This window comes from Gambusia affinis, linkage group LG23, assembly GCF_019740435.1.
Source record: "Gambusia affinis linkage group LG23, SWU_Gaff_1.0, whole genome shotgun sequence".
NCBI classification, from domain to species: Eukaryota; Metazoa; Chordata; class Actinopteri; order Cyprinodontiformes; family Poeciliidae; genus Gambusia; species Gambusia affinis.
This window is the reverse complement of record NC_057890.1, coordinates 348,076-371,961: the sequence shown is the minus strand read 5'-3', so window position 1 is coordinate 371,961 and position 23,886 is coordinate 348,076. Positions and strand designations below refer to the sequence as shown.

General features: G+C 38.6%; 1 protein-coding gene across 2 annotated transcripts in view; it reads left to right on the top strand.

Annotated features, from left to right (window-relative positions):
• Positions 1 to 23,886, top strand: part of tmtc1 (transmembrane O-mannosyltransferase targeting cadherins 1) — an 85,805-nt gene that overhangs the window by 53,897 nt on the left and 8,022 nt on the right. The window contains exons 10-18 of one of the 2 annotated variants that reach the window (XM_044107557.1): positions 6,687 to 6,800; positions 11,191 to 11,334; positions 16,843 to 16,951; positions 17,653 to 17,755; positions 19,304 to 19,439; positions 20,172 to 20,316; positions 20,416 to 20,553; positions 22,527 to 22,649; positions 22,883 to 23,356. In XM_044107557.1, the coding sequence (XP_043963492.1) occupies positions 6,687 to 6,800; positions 11,191 to 11,334; positions 16,843 to 16,951; positions 17,653 to 17,755; positions 19,304 to 19,439; positions 20,172 to 20,316; positions 20,416 to 20,553; positions 22,527 to 22,649; positions 22,883 to 22,942 (1,072 nt within the window). In that variant the 3' untranslated portion in view covers positions 22,943 to 23,356. Of the gene's footprint in view, positions 1 to 6,686; positions 6,801 to 11,190; positions 11,335 to 16,842; positions 16,952 to 17,652; positions 17,756 to 19,303; positions 19,440 to 20,171; positions 20,317 to 20,415; positions 20,554 to 22,526; positions 22,650 to 22,882; positions 23,357 to 23,886 lie in introns of those variants that run through there. The other variant, XM_044107556.1, reaches the window with a different exon arrangement.

Genomic DNA, 23,886 nt, shown 5'->3' with positions numbered 1-23,886 from the left:
TAATCCTATTAACGTTACTTTTTCAAAGTAATTATGCCATTATTGGTTGCCGTATTGTTACCCTTTTCGCTGAACATTCATATATTACATAACATTTATATACAGTGTGTATTCTATATTCAGTCTTTCTTATGAACAAGCTCTCATTCAGTCAGATTTCAGATTTATTCGTGTCCCAAATTGGGCAATTGATGTTACAGCAAGTATAAAAACTAAAAGACAAAGTTAAAAAATAAGGAACAACAAAAAATACCAAAAGAAAACATGAAAATTGTTATAGGAATGAATAGGCTATTTAACAATTAATCCTTTTTTCAGGCCTTGTGTGGGAGGCGGGGTCACCCTGGACAGGTCGCCAGTCTGTCCCAGTAACTTATTATTCTCTCTACAATTTTGTTAATGGCAGAGAGGGTTGGATAATAAAATATACAATAACTTTTATTTTTTTTAAGGAAAATCTCAGTGTGTACAGCTGCAGCTGCAGCAATTTTTACTTTCAGTCACTTGTGGGCAATTTAGAATCAGACAGATAAGCTCCAAAAGGGAATTAAACTTAAAACTCTGAACTAAGAACCTCTGATCACATAATAGCAATTAACCATATTGGCCATGGGAAATTATTACTGGTAACTGTTGTCAGTAGTCCCTAACATTAAAATGATCAGGCAGCATGTAATCATATATATATATATATACTTATATATAATATTATTATAAAGGCTGAGCCAAGAAAATTTGTCTGTATCAAACAAGTAGCCCTTCGTGTTACTCTGTACCTGGGAAGTAGCTCCCAGTCTCAAAAAGGTTGGTGAGCCCTGATCTAGAACTACCTTATATGAATGAAGAACAGAATAGAAAAATGACATCAGACATTACAGAAAAAGAATTTAAAAACACAATAAGTAGATTAAAACCATGTAAATCACCTGGGTCAGATGGATACACTGCAGAATTTTATAAGGAATTTCAGAAAGAGTTGATGCCAATCCTCCTTCTTTCACTAAATTGGATTCTGAAAAAAGCTCAAACACCACCGAGCTTGAAGGAGGCAATAATCTCAGTAATACGTAAAGAAGGTAAAGATAACCTGGATTGCGGATCATACCAGCCGATATCTGTTTTAAGTATTGATTATCGACTTTTTACTTCTATAATGGCCAGACAATTGGAAGAATTTCTCCCTTCCCTAAAACATAACGATCAAACTGGTTTTATACGACAACGTCAAACAGGACAATATAAGAAGGACACTACATATTATAGATCACATACAAAAAAGTAAACTGAAAGCCATTGTCAGCAGTATAGATGTGGAAAAAGCTTTCGATTCAGTTGACTGGAATTTTCTCTTCAGGGTTTTACATAAAAAACAATACAGGCATTATATTAGGCCTGTCACGATAGCAAATTTTGCTGAGCGATTAATTGTCTCAAAAACTATTGCGATAGACGATCGTATTGTTTGAAGAGGTTTGTACAGATTTAATGGAAATGACATAATAATACATGCGATTTCCTGCCAAAGATAGATACACTTTATTTTCAAAAGAACACTTATCACTGGAACTGATAAAATACATAAAACAACCGAAAACAAAAATAAAATGGATTCTCAGTAAATAGGTTCTAATGATTTTCATTCAGTCAGGACGTTACACTGACACTAGAACCACATGCACTGCAGGTAGATTGTAGTAAATCATTGATTAATGCCTGGTTTTAAAATGAGTTCACTGGACTTGTAGCCATTGTTTTGTGCCCATTGTTGGCACCACATGGCACGATGGAACCCGATCGAATCGTTATACCTAGGATTTCTGTCGGCTATTGTGTGATCTCTCATGTTTTGAAAATGGGCCGACAATCAGCCGAAAGCTCTAAGATGGTGTAGTGTGAACTGGACATTACACTGAGGAAATGAGGAAGGGAGGGTCAGTGGAGAGCAGCGGAGTTGAGCCTTTTTTTAATTTACTGTCATCAACAGAAAGAGAAATAGGCTGGAAGAGACGATAAAGCCGATAATTTAAATGACGTCGATAGTTTTAATTTATCGTACTATTAATTGATTTATCATTTATCGCGACAGGCCTAAAATTAGTATTCTTTTTGACTACTGGCATGGATAAAATTGTTTTCATTTAGCTAACATTATCTGCATGGAACATTACTCAACTTGCACAGTTTATTTGGAAAGAACTATACAAAGTTTTTTTCACCTTTTATTGGCTCTGGTTGGATTGTGGGATTATTATATAATCCCACAGCAAGAATTAAAGTTAATGGACATTTATCAGGCAGAATTACTTTAGAAAGAGGATGTAGACAAGGGTGTGCATGGTCACTGTTACTTTTTGCATTATAGTTAGAACCACTAGCCCAATCGATAAGACAAAATAAAGATATTAAAGGAATAATTATCAAAGGAATAGAACATAAATTGGCTTGTTATACAGATGATATATTAATTTATGCGGAACAACCGTCCCACTCAAGAATTGACTCGATTAAGGTGAACATATTACCCAGACTGTTATACTGATTCCAAACTTTACCAATTGAAATAAATGAAAAAAAAATTAATGAATGGGACAAACTAATATCAAGATTCATTTTTGCCAAATGTATCTTGATATTAGTTTGTCCCATTGTCCCATATTAGTAAAAGACCTAGAATTGGATATAAGGTCATACAACTGGAAAAGAAAATGGGAGGTTGGGGGTTACCTTCCCTTTGAGATTATTATTTAGCAGCACAAGCAAGAACACTGATATACTGGTGCGACCCATCATATAATGCTCAATAAAAAACCATTGAAACACCATTCCTATACAGGCAATTCTGGCCGACGCAAATCTACAAAGTTTTATAAATAATATAGATAACTGGTGGAAGAAAACAACCCTTAGAGGGTGAATTTTGTATTGTTAAAAAAAATGCACTAGAGAACGACCTGGCAAACATTAAATGGATTGCATATTACACAGACTTCCCACTAAACCAACTGGACACCAGGTTTAAGGACTGGACATCCAAGGGAATCACTGCTCTGTGCACAATAATGAACAACTAAATCTTCAGTGATTTTGAAACACTCAAGAGAAAATATTCTTTGGACAAACAGGACTTTTATCGATATTTACAAATAAGAAATTTTGTTAACTTAAAAATTAGGCCAATTACTGACAAGAATATAAACCTAATGGAAATGTTTATTAATGCCTATAAATCAAAAATTAAAGGGAAAATTATTTCACTCATCTATAAAACCCAATAGATCTCAAAACAATTCAACCCTACATATCAAAGCAAGATGGGAGATAGAGAGATAGGGCAATTTAACAATAACGGAGGAGGAATGGACAATAATGTGGAGATACCAATGGAAATATAATAAATCTCTACAACGGAAAGAATTTGGATGGAAAAATCTGGTAAGATACTTTATTACACCTGCTCAGAAACACCACTATGATGGAAATCCTCCTGAATAGGAATTCTGGGACTGTCCAATTATAAAAGATTACAGGAAAGAGATAAATAGAGCCTTACAAGATATTTTCAAGCAGAACATTCCTTTTGAGATCAGGCTTATGTATTTTGGCATAATTCTTCAAGAAGCTTCAAAAAGAAATATTTAATGACTATTTTATTAGCAGCAAGTAAGAAAAACATTATGAGAAAATGGTTATCATAAGACAAGCCAACTTTAGATGACTGGATCGATATAACGTTTAACATGTAGAGTACAGACCAAAAGTTTGGACACACCTTTTAATTCAAAGAGTTTTCTTTATTTTCATGACTATGAAAATCATAGATTCACACTGTAGGCATCAAAACTATGAATTAACACATGTGGAATTATATACTTAACAAAAATGTGTGAATCAACTGAAAATATGTCTTATAGGTTCTTCAAAGAAGCCACCTTTTGCTTGGATTACTGCTTTGCACACTCTTGGCATTCTCTTGATGAGCTTCAAGAGGAAGTCACCTGAAATGGTCTTCCAACAGTCTTGAAGGAGTTCCCAGAGATGCTTAGCACTTGTTGGCCCTTTTGCCTTCACTCTGCGGTCCAGCTCACCCCAAACCATCTGGATTGGGTTCAGGTCCAGTGACTGTGGAGGCCCGTCATCTGGTGCAGCTCCCCATCACTCTCCTTCTTGGTCAAATAGCCCTTACACAGCCTGGAGGTGTGTTTGGGGTCATTGTCCTGTTGAAAAATAAATGATGGTCCAACTAAACACAAACTGGATGAAATAGCATGCCGCTGCAAGATGCTGTGGTAGCCATGCTGGTTCAGTATGCCTTCAATTTTGAATAAATCCCCAACAGTGTCACCAGCAAAGCACCATCACACCTCCTCCTCCATGTTTCACAGTGGGAACCAGGCGTGTAGACTCCATCCGTTGACCTTTTCTGCGTTGCACAAAGACACGGTGGTTGGAACCAAAGATATCAAATTTGGACTCATCAGACCAAAGCACAGATTTCCACTGGTCTAACGTCCATTCCTCGTGTTCTTTAGCCCAAACAAGTCTCTTCTGCTTGTTGCCTGTCCTTAGCAGTGGTTTCCTAGCAGCTATTCTACCCTGAAGGCCTGATTCACACAGTCTCCTCTAAACAGTTGTTCTAGGGATGTGTCTACTGCTAGAACTCTGTGTGGCATTGACCTGGTCTCTAATCTGAGCTGCTGTTAACCTGCCATTTCTGAGGCTGGTGACTCAGATGAACCTATCCTCTGCAGCAGAGGTGACTCTTGGTCTTCCTTTCTTGGGCGGTCCTCAGGTGAGCCAGTTTCTTTGTAGCACCTGATGGTTTTTGCGACTGCACTTGAGGACACTTTCAAAGTTTTCCTAATTTTTCGGACTGACTGACCTTCATTTCTTAAAGTACTGATGGTCACTCGTTTTTCTTTACTTAGCTGCTTTTTTCTTGCCATAATACAAATTCTAACAGTCTATTCAGTAGGACTATCAGCTGTGTATCCACCTGACTTCTGCACAACACAACTGATGGTCCCAACCCATTTATAAGGCAAGAAATCCCACTTATTAACCTGACAGGGCACACTGGAGAAGTGAAGACCATTTCAGGTGACTACCTCTTGAAGCTCGTCAACAGAATGCAGAGTGTGTGCAAAGCAGTAATGACAGCAAAAGGTTGCTACTTTAAAGAAACTAGAATAGAAGGCGTATTTTCAGTTGTTTTACACTTTTTTGTTTAGTACATATTTCCACGTGTTAATTCATAGTATTGATGCCTTCAGAGTGAATCTACAATGTCAATAGTCATGAAAATAAAGGAAACTCATTGAATTAGAAGGTGTGTCCAAACTTTAGGTCTGTACTGTATAAAATGGAAGAAATAAGAGCCTCTCTCAATCACAGGATTGAACAATTCTGTCAGTGGTGGTAGATTTGGGTAGACTATGTAAAACATAAAAGATCTGATTACATTTTTTGAGACCAAACTTCATTAAATCTCCTTGACAATTCACTCTCATATGATAGCCATACTTCATAATTATTTTATACTATGTTTTTTGTTCATGTATTTATTATTATTTTTTTTTGCGGTTTGATCTTTGCATTTCTAACTTGATTCTTTTCTCTTCTTTCACACTCTCTTTACTCCTTGCTTTATAATCTTTCTCAGGAAAATGAAGTTGCATTCTTGTTTCGACTGTCATGTGATGGTCTACCTTTCTACCTTATTTCAAATGTTGAAGTTAATCGTGTAGAGGCCTAAGTTTATGTAAATGATACTTTCTTGAGAATCAATGAAGATAAAATAAAAAAAGTTAAAAAATTGCCCCTGCAATAACACATCTTTATAGATATTAATCTATAGCCTGAAATGAAAATATTAGTCTTTGTTCCTCCTATTGTGAAGGGTGGTGCTGATTTTAAATGTGAATGGCCACAATGAAACCATAAACAAGTATTCTCTGGTCGTTTTGAGTTATTTACAGGCTATGAAAGGATGCATTCTAAGCCCTCCAGTAATAGAACACGTGGAAGTTAAAAAAGTTCTTTATTCCAATTGTTGTGTGCAATAGACTTGAGTTGCACTGGCAGAAATAAAAATTTTTGTTCAGCCAGTTGATAGCCCAACATAACAAATTTTACATTAGGTGTTAAGATGCAGTTATTCGGTCAGCTCTGTCCACTGCCTCGTCACTGTCATATTGTGTTCACCACAGCCGCCAACTTAGAATTGCATGCTTATGGCATAGTATGTATAACAGTGTTCAAAAACCAAAGTTCTGGAACTCACCCTGAGAAACCTTCCACTGGCGTCTGCAGGCTTTCTTCGTAGTGCCCTGGCCTTTACCCGTTTTTCCATTATTACTTTTAAACACAATCTTTTGGTAAGCTAACTGTAGCATTGCACTTTGAGCTCACGTCACAGCAAATAAACAGTTATTTACATGCAGTCTGCGGGTCTAACATGGAGGGTCCAATGGCGTCGGTCCAGCTGTCCTGTTGGCTGACCAAGTTCTGCAGCAAACCAGCCATAAAATCTGTTGTTGATCCGTTGGGGATACACATGTAGATTGTTCAGCATTATCGTTGTTGAAAGCAGCACTATTTCACAAAAAAAATATACTCAACTAAAAGACACAGAATGTTAATCCTTCTTTGAAGGATTCTTTTTATAAATCTTTCTTCTGCCATTTCAGCTCTGGTTTGAAGACTCTGCCTCACAATGCCAAGGTCCACTACAACTATGCCAACTTTCTGAAAGACAGCGCTCGACATGAAGAAGCTATTTACCACTACAACAAAGCCCTCAGGTGAGACTCCGTGTGAACTCAATTATACCGTTAAGCTAGGATGTAGGCTATTTTGTATAAATTAAACTGAATTCTTTAATTTAGATCAGGGGTCTCAAACTCCAGTCCTCGAGGGCCGCAGTCCTGCAGTTTTTAGATGTGCCACAAGTACAACACACTGAAATGAAATGTCTTAATTACCTCCACCTTGTGTAGATCAGTTCTCCAGAGCCTTAATTATTCTATTCAGGTGGTGCAGCAGAGGCACAACTAAAAGTTGCAGGACTGTGGCCCTCGAGGACTGGAGTTTGAGACCCCTGATTTAGATGTTATGTAGCAACAAACTTGAACAATGTCTTTTTCAATACGTTTCAGCAATACTTTCAGCAAAGGCAAAGTTTTTAACTTCTATACAGCTTCATACCATAGTTGTAATTATTTATTTCATTACAATTGTAAGACCAACGGTAAACTGATTCTAAGAGTAGTTAGGTACTTTCTACCTCTTCTATTTCTGTAACCTGTTCGTTTCTATCGATGCCATAAAGAAGGTGTGTATCACGGCATACTTTGTTAAGAGTAAAGATTTTGCCTGTAATGTCTCTTTCCCTTCTAATAAAAAATATTAAATAAAAAAAAAAAAAAAAACTCATACAACTAAAGTCAATACTAAACGATCCAAGAGATAAAAATAAACAAAAATAAATACAATGTGCCGAAAGCACATAACATCCGGTAGAAATGATGCACTAATGGTGTCATGTTTACATAGAAACAACGCGCTACAAGGCTTTGCTTGTGAGACTTGCGGTCATGTGGGTCGGTTTTGGGCGGAGCTTAGTATGTTATGTTTTGTTGCTACAATCTGATTCTGTCATAAATTGGTGTGGATAAGTGGTGAGGCAGACGCAATGGAACCAGGTTAGATGAATAATGGTGATTTAATGATGAAAACAGCAAACACAAAGTCCAAAACCAGGCAGCACTGCAAAGCGGAGACCAGGGCTCAACACAGGTAGCACTAGCTATACGAATGGACATGAAGACAGAGACCACACAGACCAACGACTACTAATGACAAGGACCCGACGAGGAACAAAGGACACAGTGGGGTTAAATACACAGAGGGTAATCAAGGAAACGAGACACACCTGGGAAACAATCAAGGGGAGACAGGACAAGATGGAGACTCAGAGACACAGGAAACTCGAAATAAACACACAGAAAAATACGGAACATGACAGATGCTCTGAGGATGATTTTTGTGTTTGATTTTTGTTCAAAAATACATCTCAGTAAATTACATTGATCAGTGACTGTTTCTAAGCCTGGCCAGTTAAACTATACTCCTTGCCCCAGATTTCACTAAATCTATTTTGAAACTGTGTTAGTGGTGTTGATGTCCTTAACAGGAAGAGGGGCCCCTAAATAAATTCTGCTCAAGGCCATTTACAACATTGAATCAACCTTGCATGACAAACTAGAGCCACTGCACTGCACAGCCCTGCTGGATTGGCGAAAACAGGGAGATTACATTTATGTGGCATGAGTAGATACCAAGCATTTCCATTTTGTGGCTGGAGAGTTTGTAATAAGTGCTGACAAGGCTATGTTTGTTTTCATAGCTGGGATTCATCACATGAGTTTTTCTTATCCCCGCTCTTCAAATTGTCAGCAGGTTGTCTCTGTAAGCACTCATTCATGCATTAAAGGTCTGGTTCATAGCCAAAAGCTAAGATCAGTTTGACTGGATTGGAGCAGAGGTAGAGAGGTGCAGCATTATCGTTTGCACTGATGGTTCATAAACACTTCTTTATTATCTTCAGAATGATTTTGGTTTTAACACACCATGAAAGCTATAAAGAAAAATTTAATGGAATTATTAAACTTTTTTGCTCTTACATATATACAGTCTGTTTACTTTAGAGTGATTTATGTCATACTAAACAAATTCAAACAAATCTAAATTAACACCAGCTTCTAGATGTAAAAACGGTCTTTCCTACTGAATATTTATATTTACTTAATATAAATCGAATGGCAACAAGTTGAAAGCATTGCAACTGGAGTTTTGTGTCTCACAATAATACAATTAAACTTTTAACTTTACCTTAGTTCATCTTGGACAAATTCACAAAGGTCTTTAATGTAAAGACTTCCACTTCCAGGCTCTGCAAGAAAGTTCTGGACATTTTAAATGACTCTTCACACCCTGGCCATGGTCTCTTCCAGCTGCTGCCATCAGGCCAGAGATACAGAGCAATAAAAACCAGGACAAATCACCTAAAAACAGTTTCTACCTGATGACAATCATGGCACTAAATTCAAAGGCATAAGAACTTCTGCTCTTGACATCACTCTGTTAAAAATGTAAATTCTGTTTACTCTGAGACACCTCCAGGCTCTGCAACCATCTTCTGATGTCAATTTATTTCTTGTTTTGTGTTGTTTGTTTCTTCATCTTTTTATGTATGTATATTTATATTGTGTGTTGTGTATGTGTATATAACCTGCACTTTAACTTGAGTCAAGCACGGTCTCAATCTGGTTGTAATTTGTTGATGACATTGACAAATAAATCTTAACTTATCTTATGTACTTAAAATTACTCAGGCACTTAAAATTATTCTGAAATCAGCAGATTTAATGCTTGATATCCTTTTCTTTTACTGTTGTTCCTCTGTTTCTATGGAGTTAAATTTACTTCATCTAAAGGTAATACTACTAAAATAAAAGCCAAAGTTTCAGAATAAAGGCTGATACAGGAACACCTTACAAATCATCCAGTTTGACTGGCAGGTGGCAGGCACCAATCATGCTGAGGTGAACTTCAGAGATGCAGCCGTGACAGGTTGCAAGGGAGCCAACTTGCAGAGCCCCTGACGAAGTGATTGGTGCACTGCATTGAACAGGGCTTTGTGCCCAGTTCAATGCATCAACTATTCAATTCATCAACTCTAAACTTGTCTTTCAGCAGCGATTCAGAGTCACAACGGAGCAGTGCGCAGCAAAGACACATGCAGTCTCAGGTTAATTTTGTATAAAAATCCTATTTCAAATAAAAATAAAATCTTACAATACACTGGGGGGGAAACCCTGCTGTAGGTACAATCTTAAACTATGAGCTTAATCTTTGTTTTTGAACACAGTCTGTTCAAAAATACGCCTCTGTAAATAACAATTGTCGGTGATTGCTTTTACACACGGCTAATTAAACTAAAATTCCACTAAATCTATATTGAAATGTTATGCTGTGTTCAGACTGAACCCGTTTCGTGCATGTTCAACCACGTCAGAATTGTTCTGGATGCGCATTGAGAGGAGTCGTTGTTTTTTGTTGGCTTCTTTCACTTAACACACATTGGCAGGAGTCTCTTGCCTTTTTTTCTTCTCCCGGTTACTTTGAACAGTGTTTGATGAAATATTGAGCCTTGGTTTTATTTGCTGAAAGCAAGTGGATGTGGTCTTTGGGTGCCTCGCTGTAGAAGAAACCAAATGAAAATTGAATGCAATTGAAGATGTCAGTATTCTCGTTTTAAAAAGTGACAGGTAAAACTAGATTAATGCTGCATCATTTAAAAAAATGAAAACAGACCAAGTACAGAACCCTTTGGTATCCCGTAAATATCTTTATTTAATGAGGAAGGTTTGTCATTAGCATTAACAAACTGCAATCCATCAGACAAATATGATCTAAAGTTACATAATGTTATGCCTTTGATCTCCTTGGAGCCTGAACATGCTTGGCAAAGTAAAACAATTTCACTAACATGTATGTGAGGCCACATGAAGTTAAATTGTAAGGTACAAAGCTAAAACAGAAGTCCTGTGTTTGATTGAATTCAAAGCATTTATGTGTCATTTGTTATCTAACTTGTTCATCTCCGCTGCTTTTGAAGCAGCAGGGTAGCAAATAGAACTTTAGTTACAAAAGTAATCTTTCAGTGTAATTTTTCAATCCTGCCTTTGCAGTATTCCCGTGGTTGTTCAGGAATCCTATAGTCTACCAGTCAGTATTCTGTAGGATCACAGACTACTGACTGGTCTGAACACAATGTAGCAGTGTGTTGGATAAAGAACAATTATTTGTCTCCTGTTCCTTCTTATATCAATAAATTACTGTTTGGGAAAACAAAACCATGTTGTGTGTGTGATACACCATAAAGTGGGAGATTTTAACCGTCACTTGTTTATATAGTCAAGAAAATCTGTTTAAGAGTATAAGCCACCACATAAATTCTTAGTATTGACAGAAATACCATGTCAAATCAAAAAGGAAAAAAAAGGAACCAAAATGTAGACAGGTCCAGGAGACCTAGAGTGAGGAGTCCCGGCCCCTCACAGGATTTTCTGATAAAGGCAATTTTCCTTGAAAAAATCTAAGCTCAAATCTCCACTCCTTGGCTCACAGGTTATACCCCCGTCACGCCAGTGCCATGAACAATCTGGGAACTCTGACTCGCAGCCCAGATGAGGCAGAGCGTTACTACAGGAAAGCCCTGGAGATCAACCCTCATCATAACCGAGCTCTTTTTAACCTGGGAAATCTTCTCAAGTAAGATTTAATCACAACAGAGATCACAATAAACATCTCAGGTCCGGTAGGTGGAGGCGGGTCATGGGGTGGGGTGGGACAACCACAAGTCTGGGAAAAAACATTTTGGAAGTCTTGCATGCTGCATTTTTGTTGGGCAGATTAGAGCTGTTATTCCAACTGGAATAGCATTTTGAATCTCAAGATCAGCTCATAGGAGCAGCAGGTTTTGTGATGTGATATTAATTTTGGAACATCATCAGCAAATGTGGCTGCAAGCTGAAGATCCCCTGTGCCCCCGACCCACACCTCTCTGCCAGCATGTACTTATAACTGTACTGAGTTGAATTTATATTCAATAAATAGTATTGCACAGTTTTACATAGTTCATATGCAGTGACCAAAAGAGTACATGATGTCAGAGTGGGTGAAAGACCTCCACAAGCACTCAGTTTTACACTGTGGATGTGCCAATTATCTGTCACAAAGTGTTGTTAATTAATGTTTTACCATTTAGCACGCCATATTTCGGCCTGGTGATTATTTATGTTGTACAACATTCTCACTTCTGGCTATGAATTCAAACAGACTCATTGCCATTGGTGACGAATGCTAAATTCTAGCAGCATAACGTCCAATTTTGACGTTTGGTCCAAGTATTCCGGGGGCTTTCATTGATTGATTATGATGTCTGCATTTGTCATTTTTCGGGGAGGGGGGGGGGGGCTGAATAGGCATCCTTAAATTGACTGGTCTGATAACACAGTTTTCTCTAAGCTGCTGCCTCGTGCCTATGTAGTGGTGAAAAGCTCTGTGTGTAAATGCATACAGGAGAAGAGACATGCAGATATAGACAGAACTAGGGCTGGCTGCAGAAACAAAGTATACATTGTTCCAATTATGCAAGTAATATTTTCTCCGATTTTCTTAAATGGTCAATGCAAATGATGGTCAGTATAATTTTCAAGTATAAATCAAATTTTACTGAACAAAGCTCCCCAGGAGAACAGGATTATGTTTTCAAAAATAAAAAACTCAAAATGCGCTGTCAAGTATAAATCAAATTTTACTGAACAAAGCTCCCCAGGAGAACAGGATTATGTTTTCAAAAATAAAAAACTCAAAATGCGCTGCTCCAAATTATTATGCACAGCAGATTTTCTAAACATTTTATGGATTATAAAGAACTGCAAACAGTCAATCTTTGAATGTGCAGCATTAAGTGGTCACATGTACTAAAATCAAAAGCTATTTCAATCAAAAGCATCTCAACAAACCGAGTTCCATGTTAACATAGGACCTTCTTTGATATCACAGCATAATTCTTGATCCATTGAACTTGTGAGTTTGTGGAAAGTTTCTGCTTGAATTTCTTTGCGGATGTCAGAATACCCTCAGATCTTCTGCTTGAGGAAACTCCAAAGGTTCTCAATAGGGTTGAGGTCAGAGGTCAGAGGAGGATGGTGACCACACCATGAGTTTCTCCCATTTTATGCCCATAGCAGCCAATGACACAGTGATATTCCTTGCAGCATGAGATGGTTCATCGTCATGATGAAGATGATTTTGCTACGTAACGTACGGCTCTTCTTTTTGAACATGAAAGAAAGTGATCAGTCAGAAAGTCCATATACTTTGCTGAGGTCATTCTCACACCTTTATGGACTCTGAAGGGGTCAACCAGCTCTCTCTCTCTCTCTCCCCATAATTTCGGCCCAAAGCATGACTCCACCACCTCCATGCTGACGTCACAACAGTGTTGGGACGTGGTGGCCGTCCACCACCAATCCACTACTGCGTCCATCTGGACCATCCAGGGTTGCACAACAGTCATCAGTCAACAAGTCTGTTTGAAAATGAATCTTCATGTACGGCTGGGCCAACTGCAGCCGTTTCTGCTTGTGAGGTCTGGTTAGGGGCCCAATAGTAGGTTCATGCACTGCAAGCCTCTGGAGGATCCTCCACCTTCAGGTTCCAGAGGCTCCAGCAGCTTCATATAACTGTTTGCTGCTTTGTAAGGGCATTTTAACAACTGCTCTCTTAATCCCATGAATTTGTCTAACAGAAACCTTCCTCATTCTGCCTTTATCTGTACAAACCCATCTTTTTTCTGAATCAACAAATCTCTTCACAGTACAATAACGCTTCAGTTTTCATTAAATATCTAATGTTTTCATACCTTGTCATACGGCACTACACTATCTGATGATTTTGGTCAGCAGAGATCCTTTCTCTTTCCCATATTGCTTGCAACCTGTGGCCTGCTTAATAATGTGGAACATCCTTTTTAAGCAGATTTCCTTTAAATGAGCTCATCAGACAAACTAATCAACCAGCTCTGTGAAATTAATTATAGTGATTCAAAGAGCCCTGACACACAATGCAATCTGTAAATTTAATAGCACCACAAAGAATTTAGTCTTTATGACACTTAAATCCAATTTGCATAATAATTTGGAACAAGGTGTACAAGGGGGACATTCCATTTTTTGAGGGTGTGTTTTTTCATAACAAACATCTTTTTGACTTCAAGCTGTAAAGTGGTCGTGTGACCACTCCTCCAGTTTTGAGGAGGAAAACAATCTTGAAATCCCAAAATAAAGAAAATAATTTTAAAAAGTTTGAAATCAATATAATTACAAGCAATGATTCCGCAGATGATACAGATTGTATTCATCATCATGTTGAACAATAAATTCTCAACTTACTGAACCAAATCATATTTATGGGTTAACTTTACTGTCATAAGTCGAGAGCACACATTTTCAGTATGGAAGCAAGAGTTCCTGTATTTTGTTCTCAAAACTTTTAGTACTTGTCAGTTTGAAAATGTAGTTTTCAAAATGAAAACTACATATTCAAACTACATCAGTGTCTCTTCATTCCCTTACCCCCATCATTACCAAGTGCTTTGAGCGGCTGGTCCTAGCGCACCTCAGATCCTGTCTCCCTGCCGCACTAGACCCCCACCAATTTGCATACAGGCAGAACAGGAGCACAGAGGATGCAGTCTCCATAGCGCTGCACTCTGTCCTTTCTCACCTGGACAGCAAGAACACTTACGCCAGACTGCTGTTCTTAGATTTTAGTTCAGCATTCAACACTATTATCCCATCACAACTCATTACCAAACTCACAGACCTCGGCATCAGTTCACTCATGTGCAACTGGTTGCTCGACTTCCTGACCAGTCGACCTCAACATGTCCGGCTGGACAATCACTTCTCATCCATCATCATAAACACCGGAGTGCCACAAGGCTGTGTGATGAGTCCCTTCCTCTACTCCCTCTTCACTTACGACGGCAGACCTGTCCACGGCTCTAACGCCATCATCAAGTTTGCAGACGACACCACGGTGATCGGCCTCATCAGAGATAATGATGAGGCAGCTTACAGAGAGGAGGTAGACCATCTGGCTGAGTGGTGCGACAAAAACAGCCTGTAGCTGAACACCGAGAAGACCAAGGAACTTATTGTGGACTTCAGGAGGAACGCTGACCTACATCCACCCATCCACATTAAGGGGACAGTGGTGGAGTGTGTGGACACCTTTAAGTTCCTGGGAATCCACATCTCTGAGGACCTGACTTGGACGACCAGTTGCTCCAAACTCATCAAGAAGGCGCATCAGCGCCTCTTCTTCATGAGGACCCTGAGGAAGAACCACCTGTCCTTAGAGATCCTCACGAACTTCTACCGCTGCGCTATTGAGAGCATCCTCACCAACTGTATTACGGCTTGGTACAGGAACTGCTCTGTCTCCGACTGGAAGGCGCTGCAGAGGGTGACGAAAACTGCCCAGTGTATTGCCGGGGCACCGCTCCCTGCCATCAAGGACATCTACAGGAAGCGTGTTTGAAAAGGGCCGGGAAAATCACAAAGGACTTCACTCACCCAACACACACACTCTTTTCCCTCCTGCCCTCTGGGAGGCGCTACAGAAGCCTACGGACCAGAACCACCAGGCCCCAAACAGCTTCTTTCCCACAGCTGTCACGCTTTTGAACGCCTCCTGACATAAAACATAAACTATAAGGACTGTACTCCCCTATCCTCTCATACAACAATAACACATGGACTATCCTCACACACACACACACCACAGACTGTTTTCCTCACACACATATGCAATCTGTAAATCTTATCTGCCATTATTTATCTGGTATTATAAACCTACTAATACAAGATGGCTGCCTTTGCTGACTATGTTGTTGAAGACAAAAAGACATCTGTACATTGTAATGACGAAACAGAACTACGCAGGAATTATTATAGTTGCATTGACTCAGTTTGTGGGAAAATGAAAAATTGTTATAGAAACATAATTGTGACCTGATGGAAGCACTCAATGCTCTGGATCTTGTGCAAGCCACTTTCTTGAATGTTAGCAAAGTGAAGCCCTTCCCTTACCGCACCAAGACACCTGATGTGGACTCTGAATTTGAGGTGGTCTGCAACCTCCTCATGATACAAATGAAAGGGTCTTCTTCATCAGATGACAATAGGCAATTAAGGCTGTAGGCAAAAGTTCAGTATTGATTTTATTGTGTTCATAAACTTCAAAACTAAAAGCGTCTTTAAAATGATTAAGTATCCTACTTTGTTGTGGTCATTTGGACCCTTTAAAATAATCGCATAATTCTTAGTATCAAGCCTCCTTAAAACGTTCAAACAGATCATATATCATTCAGCTCAGTAAGTAAAGAATGTATTGTTCATTATACAATAATATTGCATACAGTCTGTATTATCTGTGGAATCATTGTTTCTAATTATATTGATTGCAACCTTTTTTTTCTTTTTTGTTTTTATTTTGGGTTATTGAGATTTTTGTTGCCTTCACTGATTGGTGGAATGGTATGACTGACAAATGGAGATTGGAAAAATTGGCCAATCCGAAGTAAAAAGCAAAAAAAAAGACAAAAAAAAACCCCAAATAGCTTCTTATACAGGGTGGGCACAGCTGACTCTGTGGGTGTGTTTTTTCAACATGCTTGCCCATGTTGCTGGGGCTGTCCTGACTCCTGTCTGTTTCTGTACACTGACAATCTCTTTACACACAGCTTCACTGCTGATTTGTTTGTTAGGAGGTTGCAAAGCATGGTGAATAGGAGCTGCTCTGGCTCTACTCAAAAGTGACATTAATAATGGAAGCTGAAAGGTCCAATCTCTATGCTATGGAAACAAACACACCAACCAAATCATCAATCCTCCACTGCAGTACCTGGACAGCTACATGTTCATGTATGTGCCGCATGTTTCTCATATTGTTTATGAAGCATAATTACAAATAAACAATGTTAAAGTGAGTATTGTTTACAGTGGCTTCTGAAAAGACTCCCAAGTTACAAATCAGGGAAAGAAAGATAAACCTTGCCTGATTACCTTGTTGGCTCACATCTGTCACTGCATTCTTCTCATCTAATTCTATTTAATTTGACCAGAATAGAACAAAGTGAATGAGCAGACAGAGAACAGCAGTGTTATGCAAAGTACTGATAATGATGATGATGATGATGTGTTCAAGGTCCCAAGGAAAGGAGAAAGAAGCTGAGACACTGTTGAAAGAATCCATCCACTATGGTCCACATTTTGCTGATGCTTACTCCAGTTTGGCATCTCTATATGCTGAGCAGGTAAAACATCCAGAAAACAGTTTCCTCTATGTATGTATGCCTCTAAGCATGTGTTTTACATTTGTTAGGCTTCTGTTCTACTAGTATGTACATTATTTTTAGTGGTCCTGTGCTCATTTCAGTTGTATTGAATATAATATTATATATGTGTGTGTGTGGGTGTGTGTGTGTGTAATATACTGTTTAAGTGAAATATTCAAACAGACTTAACGAACTGATGAGAAAGGCTGAGTCAGTTGTGGGGATCAAGCTGGCTGCACTTGAAGAGGTGATGAGAGACAGAATGCTGGAGAATTATCAGGGATAATGCCGTTCTAACCCTAACCCTAACCCCAGCATGGTGGACAGCCCTAGGAGCAGACATAACCAAAATTACTGCAGCCCAGATGTGCTAAAGGATGCTACAGCAAGTCCTTTCTGTCTGAGGCTATCAGACTTTATAATACATACATAGTCTCTAGTTTTAAATATTGAATATATATTTAGTTATGTACTGAGCAATATGGGTGTGTCCTTATGGTTATCACTGCTCATTGTTATTTATTATTATTGTTATTGCTCATTATTATTATTGTGTGTTTATTCTCATTACTTTATTTATTTATTTATTTATTTTAATTTTTACTGTATGCTATGCTGTGACAAACAAAATTTCCCCCATTAGAGGATCAGTAAAGTATTATCTTATTCTATCCTCTTAGAAACGATTTGCTGAGGCAAACGAAATGTATTTGAATGGCATAGAAAACTGCCCAGACAACTCTGACCTACATAATAACTACGGTGTTTTCTTGGTAGACACAGGTAAGTTATATGTTCTCCCAGTCTGATCCAGAGCACAGTGTGTGTACATGCACTGGTTAGCCATCACTTTTTCCTTGCTTCACTGAAGCCCTGTAACTCCCAGTTTCTTCTTAAACAAGTTAACATGATGATAAATAAGAATCTCATTGAAAAGTTATTTTATTTCACTCATTCAAATCAAAACATTACATAGTTTTCAGTTTTACTAGACAAAATTATGTAGTCCAAGCATTTAATTCGGTTCATTTTTAATAAATGTAGCTGACAACCTATGAAAACCCAAAGCTCTCGCTCAGAAAATTAGGGTTTTACATTAAACCAATGAAAATGATTTTAAGGTCCTACTGACAGTATGCCCATGTACTACACAGTACATGGGCTGTACTTGGTTGTGCTCTTTTAATATGAATTAGAGCATTAATCCAGTATAGCATGGAGGTCATCAGCCTGTGGTTCTGCTCAGGGGTTCAGGAAGCCCACAGTGCTTTAGTGGGAAGGGGTCTTCAGCTCATCTGTGTTCTTGCTTCTTAGGTCTTTCACATTACTGAAAATAATAGTGAACAAGTGAAGATGAAAACAACTCACTCTGTAACATAGTTTACTGTTCATAAAGGTCCCAAGACTTAAACAGTGGATTACATGGATACCCGGCCAACATCCTCACCACTGTCTTTCTGTATATCTGAAATCTGATGTACGTAGAAAGGGCCCCCCTCCAGTAAGACCCCCTAAGGTACAACATTAGTTCTACACCTATCTTCTCCTAAAATGCGTCTGGCCCCCCGCATGGTAAAATACTGTAAGATCCATAAAACACCATAACCAATAAAAATAAATGCAAAAAAAATTTGCAAAACCTGAACCTAAAATTAGATCTAACAATTCTTCAATGATTTCAGTGACCTATCTGTCATATGTACTGATTATGACTATTTTATCATTGTTGGAGATTTCAACATCCATGTTAACCTCCAAGACAGAGGGGCAAAAGAACCCATGTTATAGAAAAACATCGGCTTGAGACAGCATGTCAACCAACCAACCCCCAACCCAGTACAGTATAGAACCAATTCACAATCACAACAAATGTCCAATTCACTTTACAAATATTTATTTCAACTCAATTACACATACACTCCAACTGATCCTTCATATGAAACATGACTATATGCTCAATTAATAATTGTTTTAAAAGTTTCTATATACATAGAAAACAGCAGTTTGCATCAAGTCATTGACTGGAGCATTTACTCCTGGACTTGCATTGTGTTGTGACAGTAATGCCAGCAGAGTCAGAACCTAGCTCAGCAAACAAAAAGGAAAACAGATGAACTGATGTAGGATTATTTCCAATGTTCATGAAGGTAAAATGTTAATAGTAGGAGAGAGAGAATATTAAATCAGACTGATCTGATTTTAAAAATCATCATCAATTTCTTTTAAAGTTTTGATTTCTGCTTCTCATCCCACATCCACATTTGCCACAACAGTTTTCCCTTAAGTCATCCTTTAATTTCTCTCCTTTCACTTTTGACTATTTTCCTCTAGGAGAAGGGCATCTAGCCACTGCTCACTATCAGGAAGCAATACGACTTAAACCAGCACATTATGTTGCTATGGTGAACCTGGGCCGTCTCCTACGGTCATCCAATGAGAACGAGGAAGCTGAGATGTGGTACAAGAGGTGAAAAACAGCTTTACTTTGAGTGGAAGCTGTTGTGTGTGTTTACTTTATCTGTGCTAGAAAGGGAAATGAAGGATCAAACTTCCTGTTTCTGAAGGGTAGGGCTATCAGATCATGTTGTGGTGCTCTGAATGGCTGCTGTGTTTTCATTACAAAAAAAACAAAAAAAAACAACAATAATAGTATTTTGAAATGTTCAGTCATTATTAATAAAAAATAGTATTGCACTGTTTATGATTATGCCAAGTATTTACTAAATAGCTAATCAAATTGGAGCAACTTTGTACATTTAGACAAACTGGAGAGACAGATTGGAATAAAGTTAATTACGGTATGTTACCTATTGAGTGTCGATTTCAGTTCTCACATGCAGCTAGTGGAGCCAGAATCTGTTCTAAACCACATAAAACCAAAGTGGTGTATGAAACAAAACTGAGATCATTCTATTCAACCGTTCTCCACAGTCACCAGACCTCAGTGCTTAATGTCATTCTTTATAAAGAAAGCAAAATGAGGGTCACATCAGTTTTATTTATATTACTACTCACTGACCTGGACCAAACATGCCACCTCTGAGGAAAGGTCTTGCTTTCGTTTTACTAGCTCATTCAGTTTTGAACTAGTTCAGCTTGACCTGTGTACGATTCATATGTTTAACAATGAACATCAATAGTTGCAGACTACGTAGTCACATTCATGTAAAGCTAAAATGGTGACCCCTGACCTCTGCAGGGCTCTGATGGTCACCAGGAAAGTTGACATCCTGACTCCTCTTGGAGCGCTGTACTACAACACAGGCCGCTATGAGGAGGCCCTGCATGTTTACAAAGAGGCTGCTACCTTGCAGTCAGACAGTACTGATATCTGGCTGGCGTTGGTAAAAAAAAAAAAAAAAAACACAATACACACACAACTCATTTTTTGCTTATACTTATTTACTTACATACAGAATTGACACATTTGTTATGTGTCCCAGGCTCAGGTCCTGGCCATGGCTGGGCGGAGCTCAGAGGCAGAGAAGATGACCTTTGACATCATCGCCAGAGAGCCCACCTGTATCGAATGTTACCGCCTGCTCTCTGCCATCTACAGCAAGCGTGGCAACTACACACAGGTGTGTATGTGTGCCTCTATTAAGTCCCCAGGACAGTCTAGAGATAAAGGTGGAGTGTAAAAGTAAAATACCAGTGAATAAAGAGACAAAACTGTGGATAAAGGTAAAAATAATTATTTATTTAAAAGTAAATTATGAGTTTCAATGAAGCACCTGAAAGAACGTGGGGGGCAGGGTTAGGGTTGGAAGTTACAGCAGTGAGTTTTGCCAGCTGGGTTTTTCTCTCGTCATACATCCAGCAACTTCAGCTTGTTCATTCTATGAATTGCAGCTCTGCAGTTGTTGTGTGACTGATCAATTCTGGTTGATCTGTCCATACTTTGATATAATGAACAATTAAATTCGCCTCCAATTATACGTTATCCTTTAAGCGAGGAACAAATCATTATAAAAATTACATTAGGACCATATTTATTAGTTAAAATTAGAGGTTCTGAGATGAAACAGCCTTTAAGTATTAGGTACCTTCCTCTTCTGTATTTGATACTGTTTTAATTTGCACTGGAACTGATTCTTTTCCTCAGCTGGTTCATCCCCATGGCCAGGTCAGGGCTAAAGCGGACCGGTTGCTCACTGTAGTAGATGTCTTTTTTTATCTTGTGCAGCTCAAATGACAGTCTGCTTGTCTTTGTAGTTGAGGAACTTCATTATTAGGGTCCGGGGTGGGAGGCACTGCCCACTCCCGAATCAATTTTTTGAGCTTTTTCTAAACTCATGGAGTGCTGCAGCATTTCACTCCTCAATACTTTGGGTATCCAATTCTCCAAAAAAGCACGTAAGTCTGGTCCCTCAGCGCCTTCTGGCAAATTCACAATCCTTAAGTTATTCAAGTGAGACCTTGTTTCCAAGACTGGGTTTGTCTTCCATTGATATGTTTTTAGCTTGTAGGTTAGCCACCTCGTCTTCCGCGGTGGCTATATGGTCCTCTGTTCGTGACATAAGTTCATTATACCCTTTCATCTCCTGTTTCACATCTTATAGTGTCACCATCACTACAAGATCAAGTTTCGAGGAAAACTTGTAACTTAAGAACTCCATGACGGCCAGAACTTGATTAGACTTATTATTTTCTGACTCTTTTTGTCCTTCTTGCAGAACCATATTTCTGGGGTTAGGGTTACTAACCCCTAACCCCAAACCCCAAACTGTTTTCCAAACTTTTCCCCTTTCAGTCCAAACCTTTTCCCTTTATGTGTTTTAGTCAAGTTATGCATTATACATTAAATTGTCCCTTTTTCCACATAATTTTTACGTGAACAGCAATTCTTTTTTTGTCCTTATTCAAACAGCAACAGGTTCAGCACATCTTCGTACATGGCTGCCATAACCAGAAGTCATTTAATTTTATTTTTGTGATTGTTGCAAAGCACCTTGGTCAGCTGAGGTTGTTGTAAATGTGCTATGTAAATAAACTTTGACTTGACTGCATGTCAAGTACAGTGGTTCAGTTGTTTCACAGCATTTGTGATTTCTGTCACAAACCATCAACTCTCAACAGTGGTTTGGTTCTGTTCCTGCAGTTTCCATGGAAACAATCAAGTTATATCATATCAGCAACCAACTGTTATAGAGCAGCTGCCACTCATCCTGTTCCTCTGCTTACGTGCATTCTATTTTATAAAAATCACCAATGATCATTTTAACAGGCATATTTGATGCTCATCATGATAAAATTGGATTTATGTTTCTACTGGGACTATGATGGACATACAGAGTCCTAGTCATGCATGATAACGGTCAACCAGTTTCCTTTAAAGTCCTTTGAACAGTTCAGCAGAACTAATAAAGAAGATGGAGTCTCTGTGCTAGTGCTTATTAAGTTTCTTTGTCTTTTTAACCTTGCAATGACAGATCTGACTTTTATCATTTCTTTTGGTTTCTTGCTCCTTTGACAAACCTTCTGGTAAATGTAGCAGAAATGTATCCTTATTCATTGTTTTTTTTTTGTGTGTGTGTGTGTGTGTCTGGGTCAGGCTCTATTGGCTCTGGACTTGGCCCTGCAGCAGAATCCCAGTGATCTGACAGTGAGGGCAGAATTGCATTTCTCTAAAGGAAACCAGCTGAGAGAGATGAACCAGCTGGATGAAGCCTTTCAGGTAATGTCCATTCCCTCTGTTTCTTTTCAAATTCATCTTTCCCATGTTTTCCTGCTGTTTTTGGTGTCAATGTATACCCCATGGTGAAAATAAAGTGTGCTTTCTTCAAATTTAAGAACGTAATAAGAGAGCAAGTTCTCCCACCACAAGCACTTCTGTTCTGATTTTGTATCATTGCCAAAATTATTAAAGTTTTAAAAAAAGGTGCTTCTCTTCCTGCCCTCTCCTTGCAGACACCACATTTGCTGCAGCTCACAGTGTCAAAGTTAGACACTCCATCACCTGATGGATAGCAACAGCAGCATGGGTGTAACGGACAGGGGTACACATGGGACATGTCCCCCAACCTTCCCATAGCTGTGCCCTCTGTTCACCATATTTTTTCCAGCTGTTGCAACTGATTAATCTATTGGAAATATGTGGCAACATGTTTTTCTGGGGAATATTTAAATATAAGTATGCATGTGTAATACATGCTAATGCTGGTGTTATCCTTGTGAATCACTGAGGGGAGATGTGTTACTGAGCAATGCTGCACAGTGTGTCAGAATCATGTTCATCAAACCAACCAGAGCCAATAAAAGGTGAAAAAAACTTTGTATAGTTCTTTCCAAACAAACTGTGCAAGTTGAGTAATGTTCCATGCAGATAATGTTAGCTAAATGAAAACTATTTAATCCATGCCAGTAGTCAAAAAAAATACTAATTTTAGGCCTGTCGCGATAAACGATAAACCAATTAATCGTACGATAAATTAAAACTATCGATGTCATTTTAATTATCCACTTTATCGTGTCTTCTGGCCTTTTTCTCTTTCTGTTGATGACACTGAATGAAAAATGGGTTAACTCCACTGCTCTCCACTGACCCTCCCTTACTCATTTCCTTAGTGTAATGTCCAGTTCACACTACACCATCTTTTTTATTAAACAGAAAACTTTTACAGCTGGTGAAATATTGCAACTATGAAGCATTAATGCTGTCGGATCATAGTCTAACTCTACATCTAGCTTTAGAATATAACAAAACATCAAAAAAGTGGTCTGCAAGGATTTGGAAGCTGATGGAACACAGGTGTCAGTCTCCACAGTCAAGCGTGTTTTACATCGCCATGGACTGAGAGGCTGCCGTGCAAGAAAGAAGCCCTTGCTCCAGAAAAGGCACCTTAAGACTCGGCTGAAGTTTGCTGCTGATCACATGGACAAAGATAAAACCTTCTGGAGGAAAGTTCTCTGGT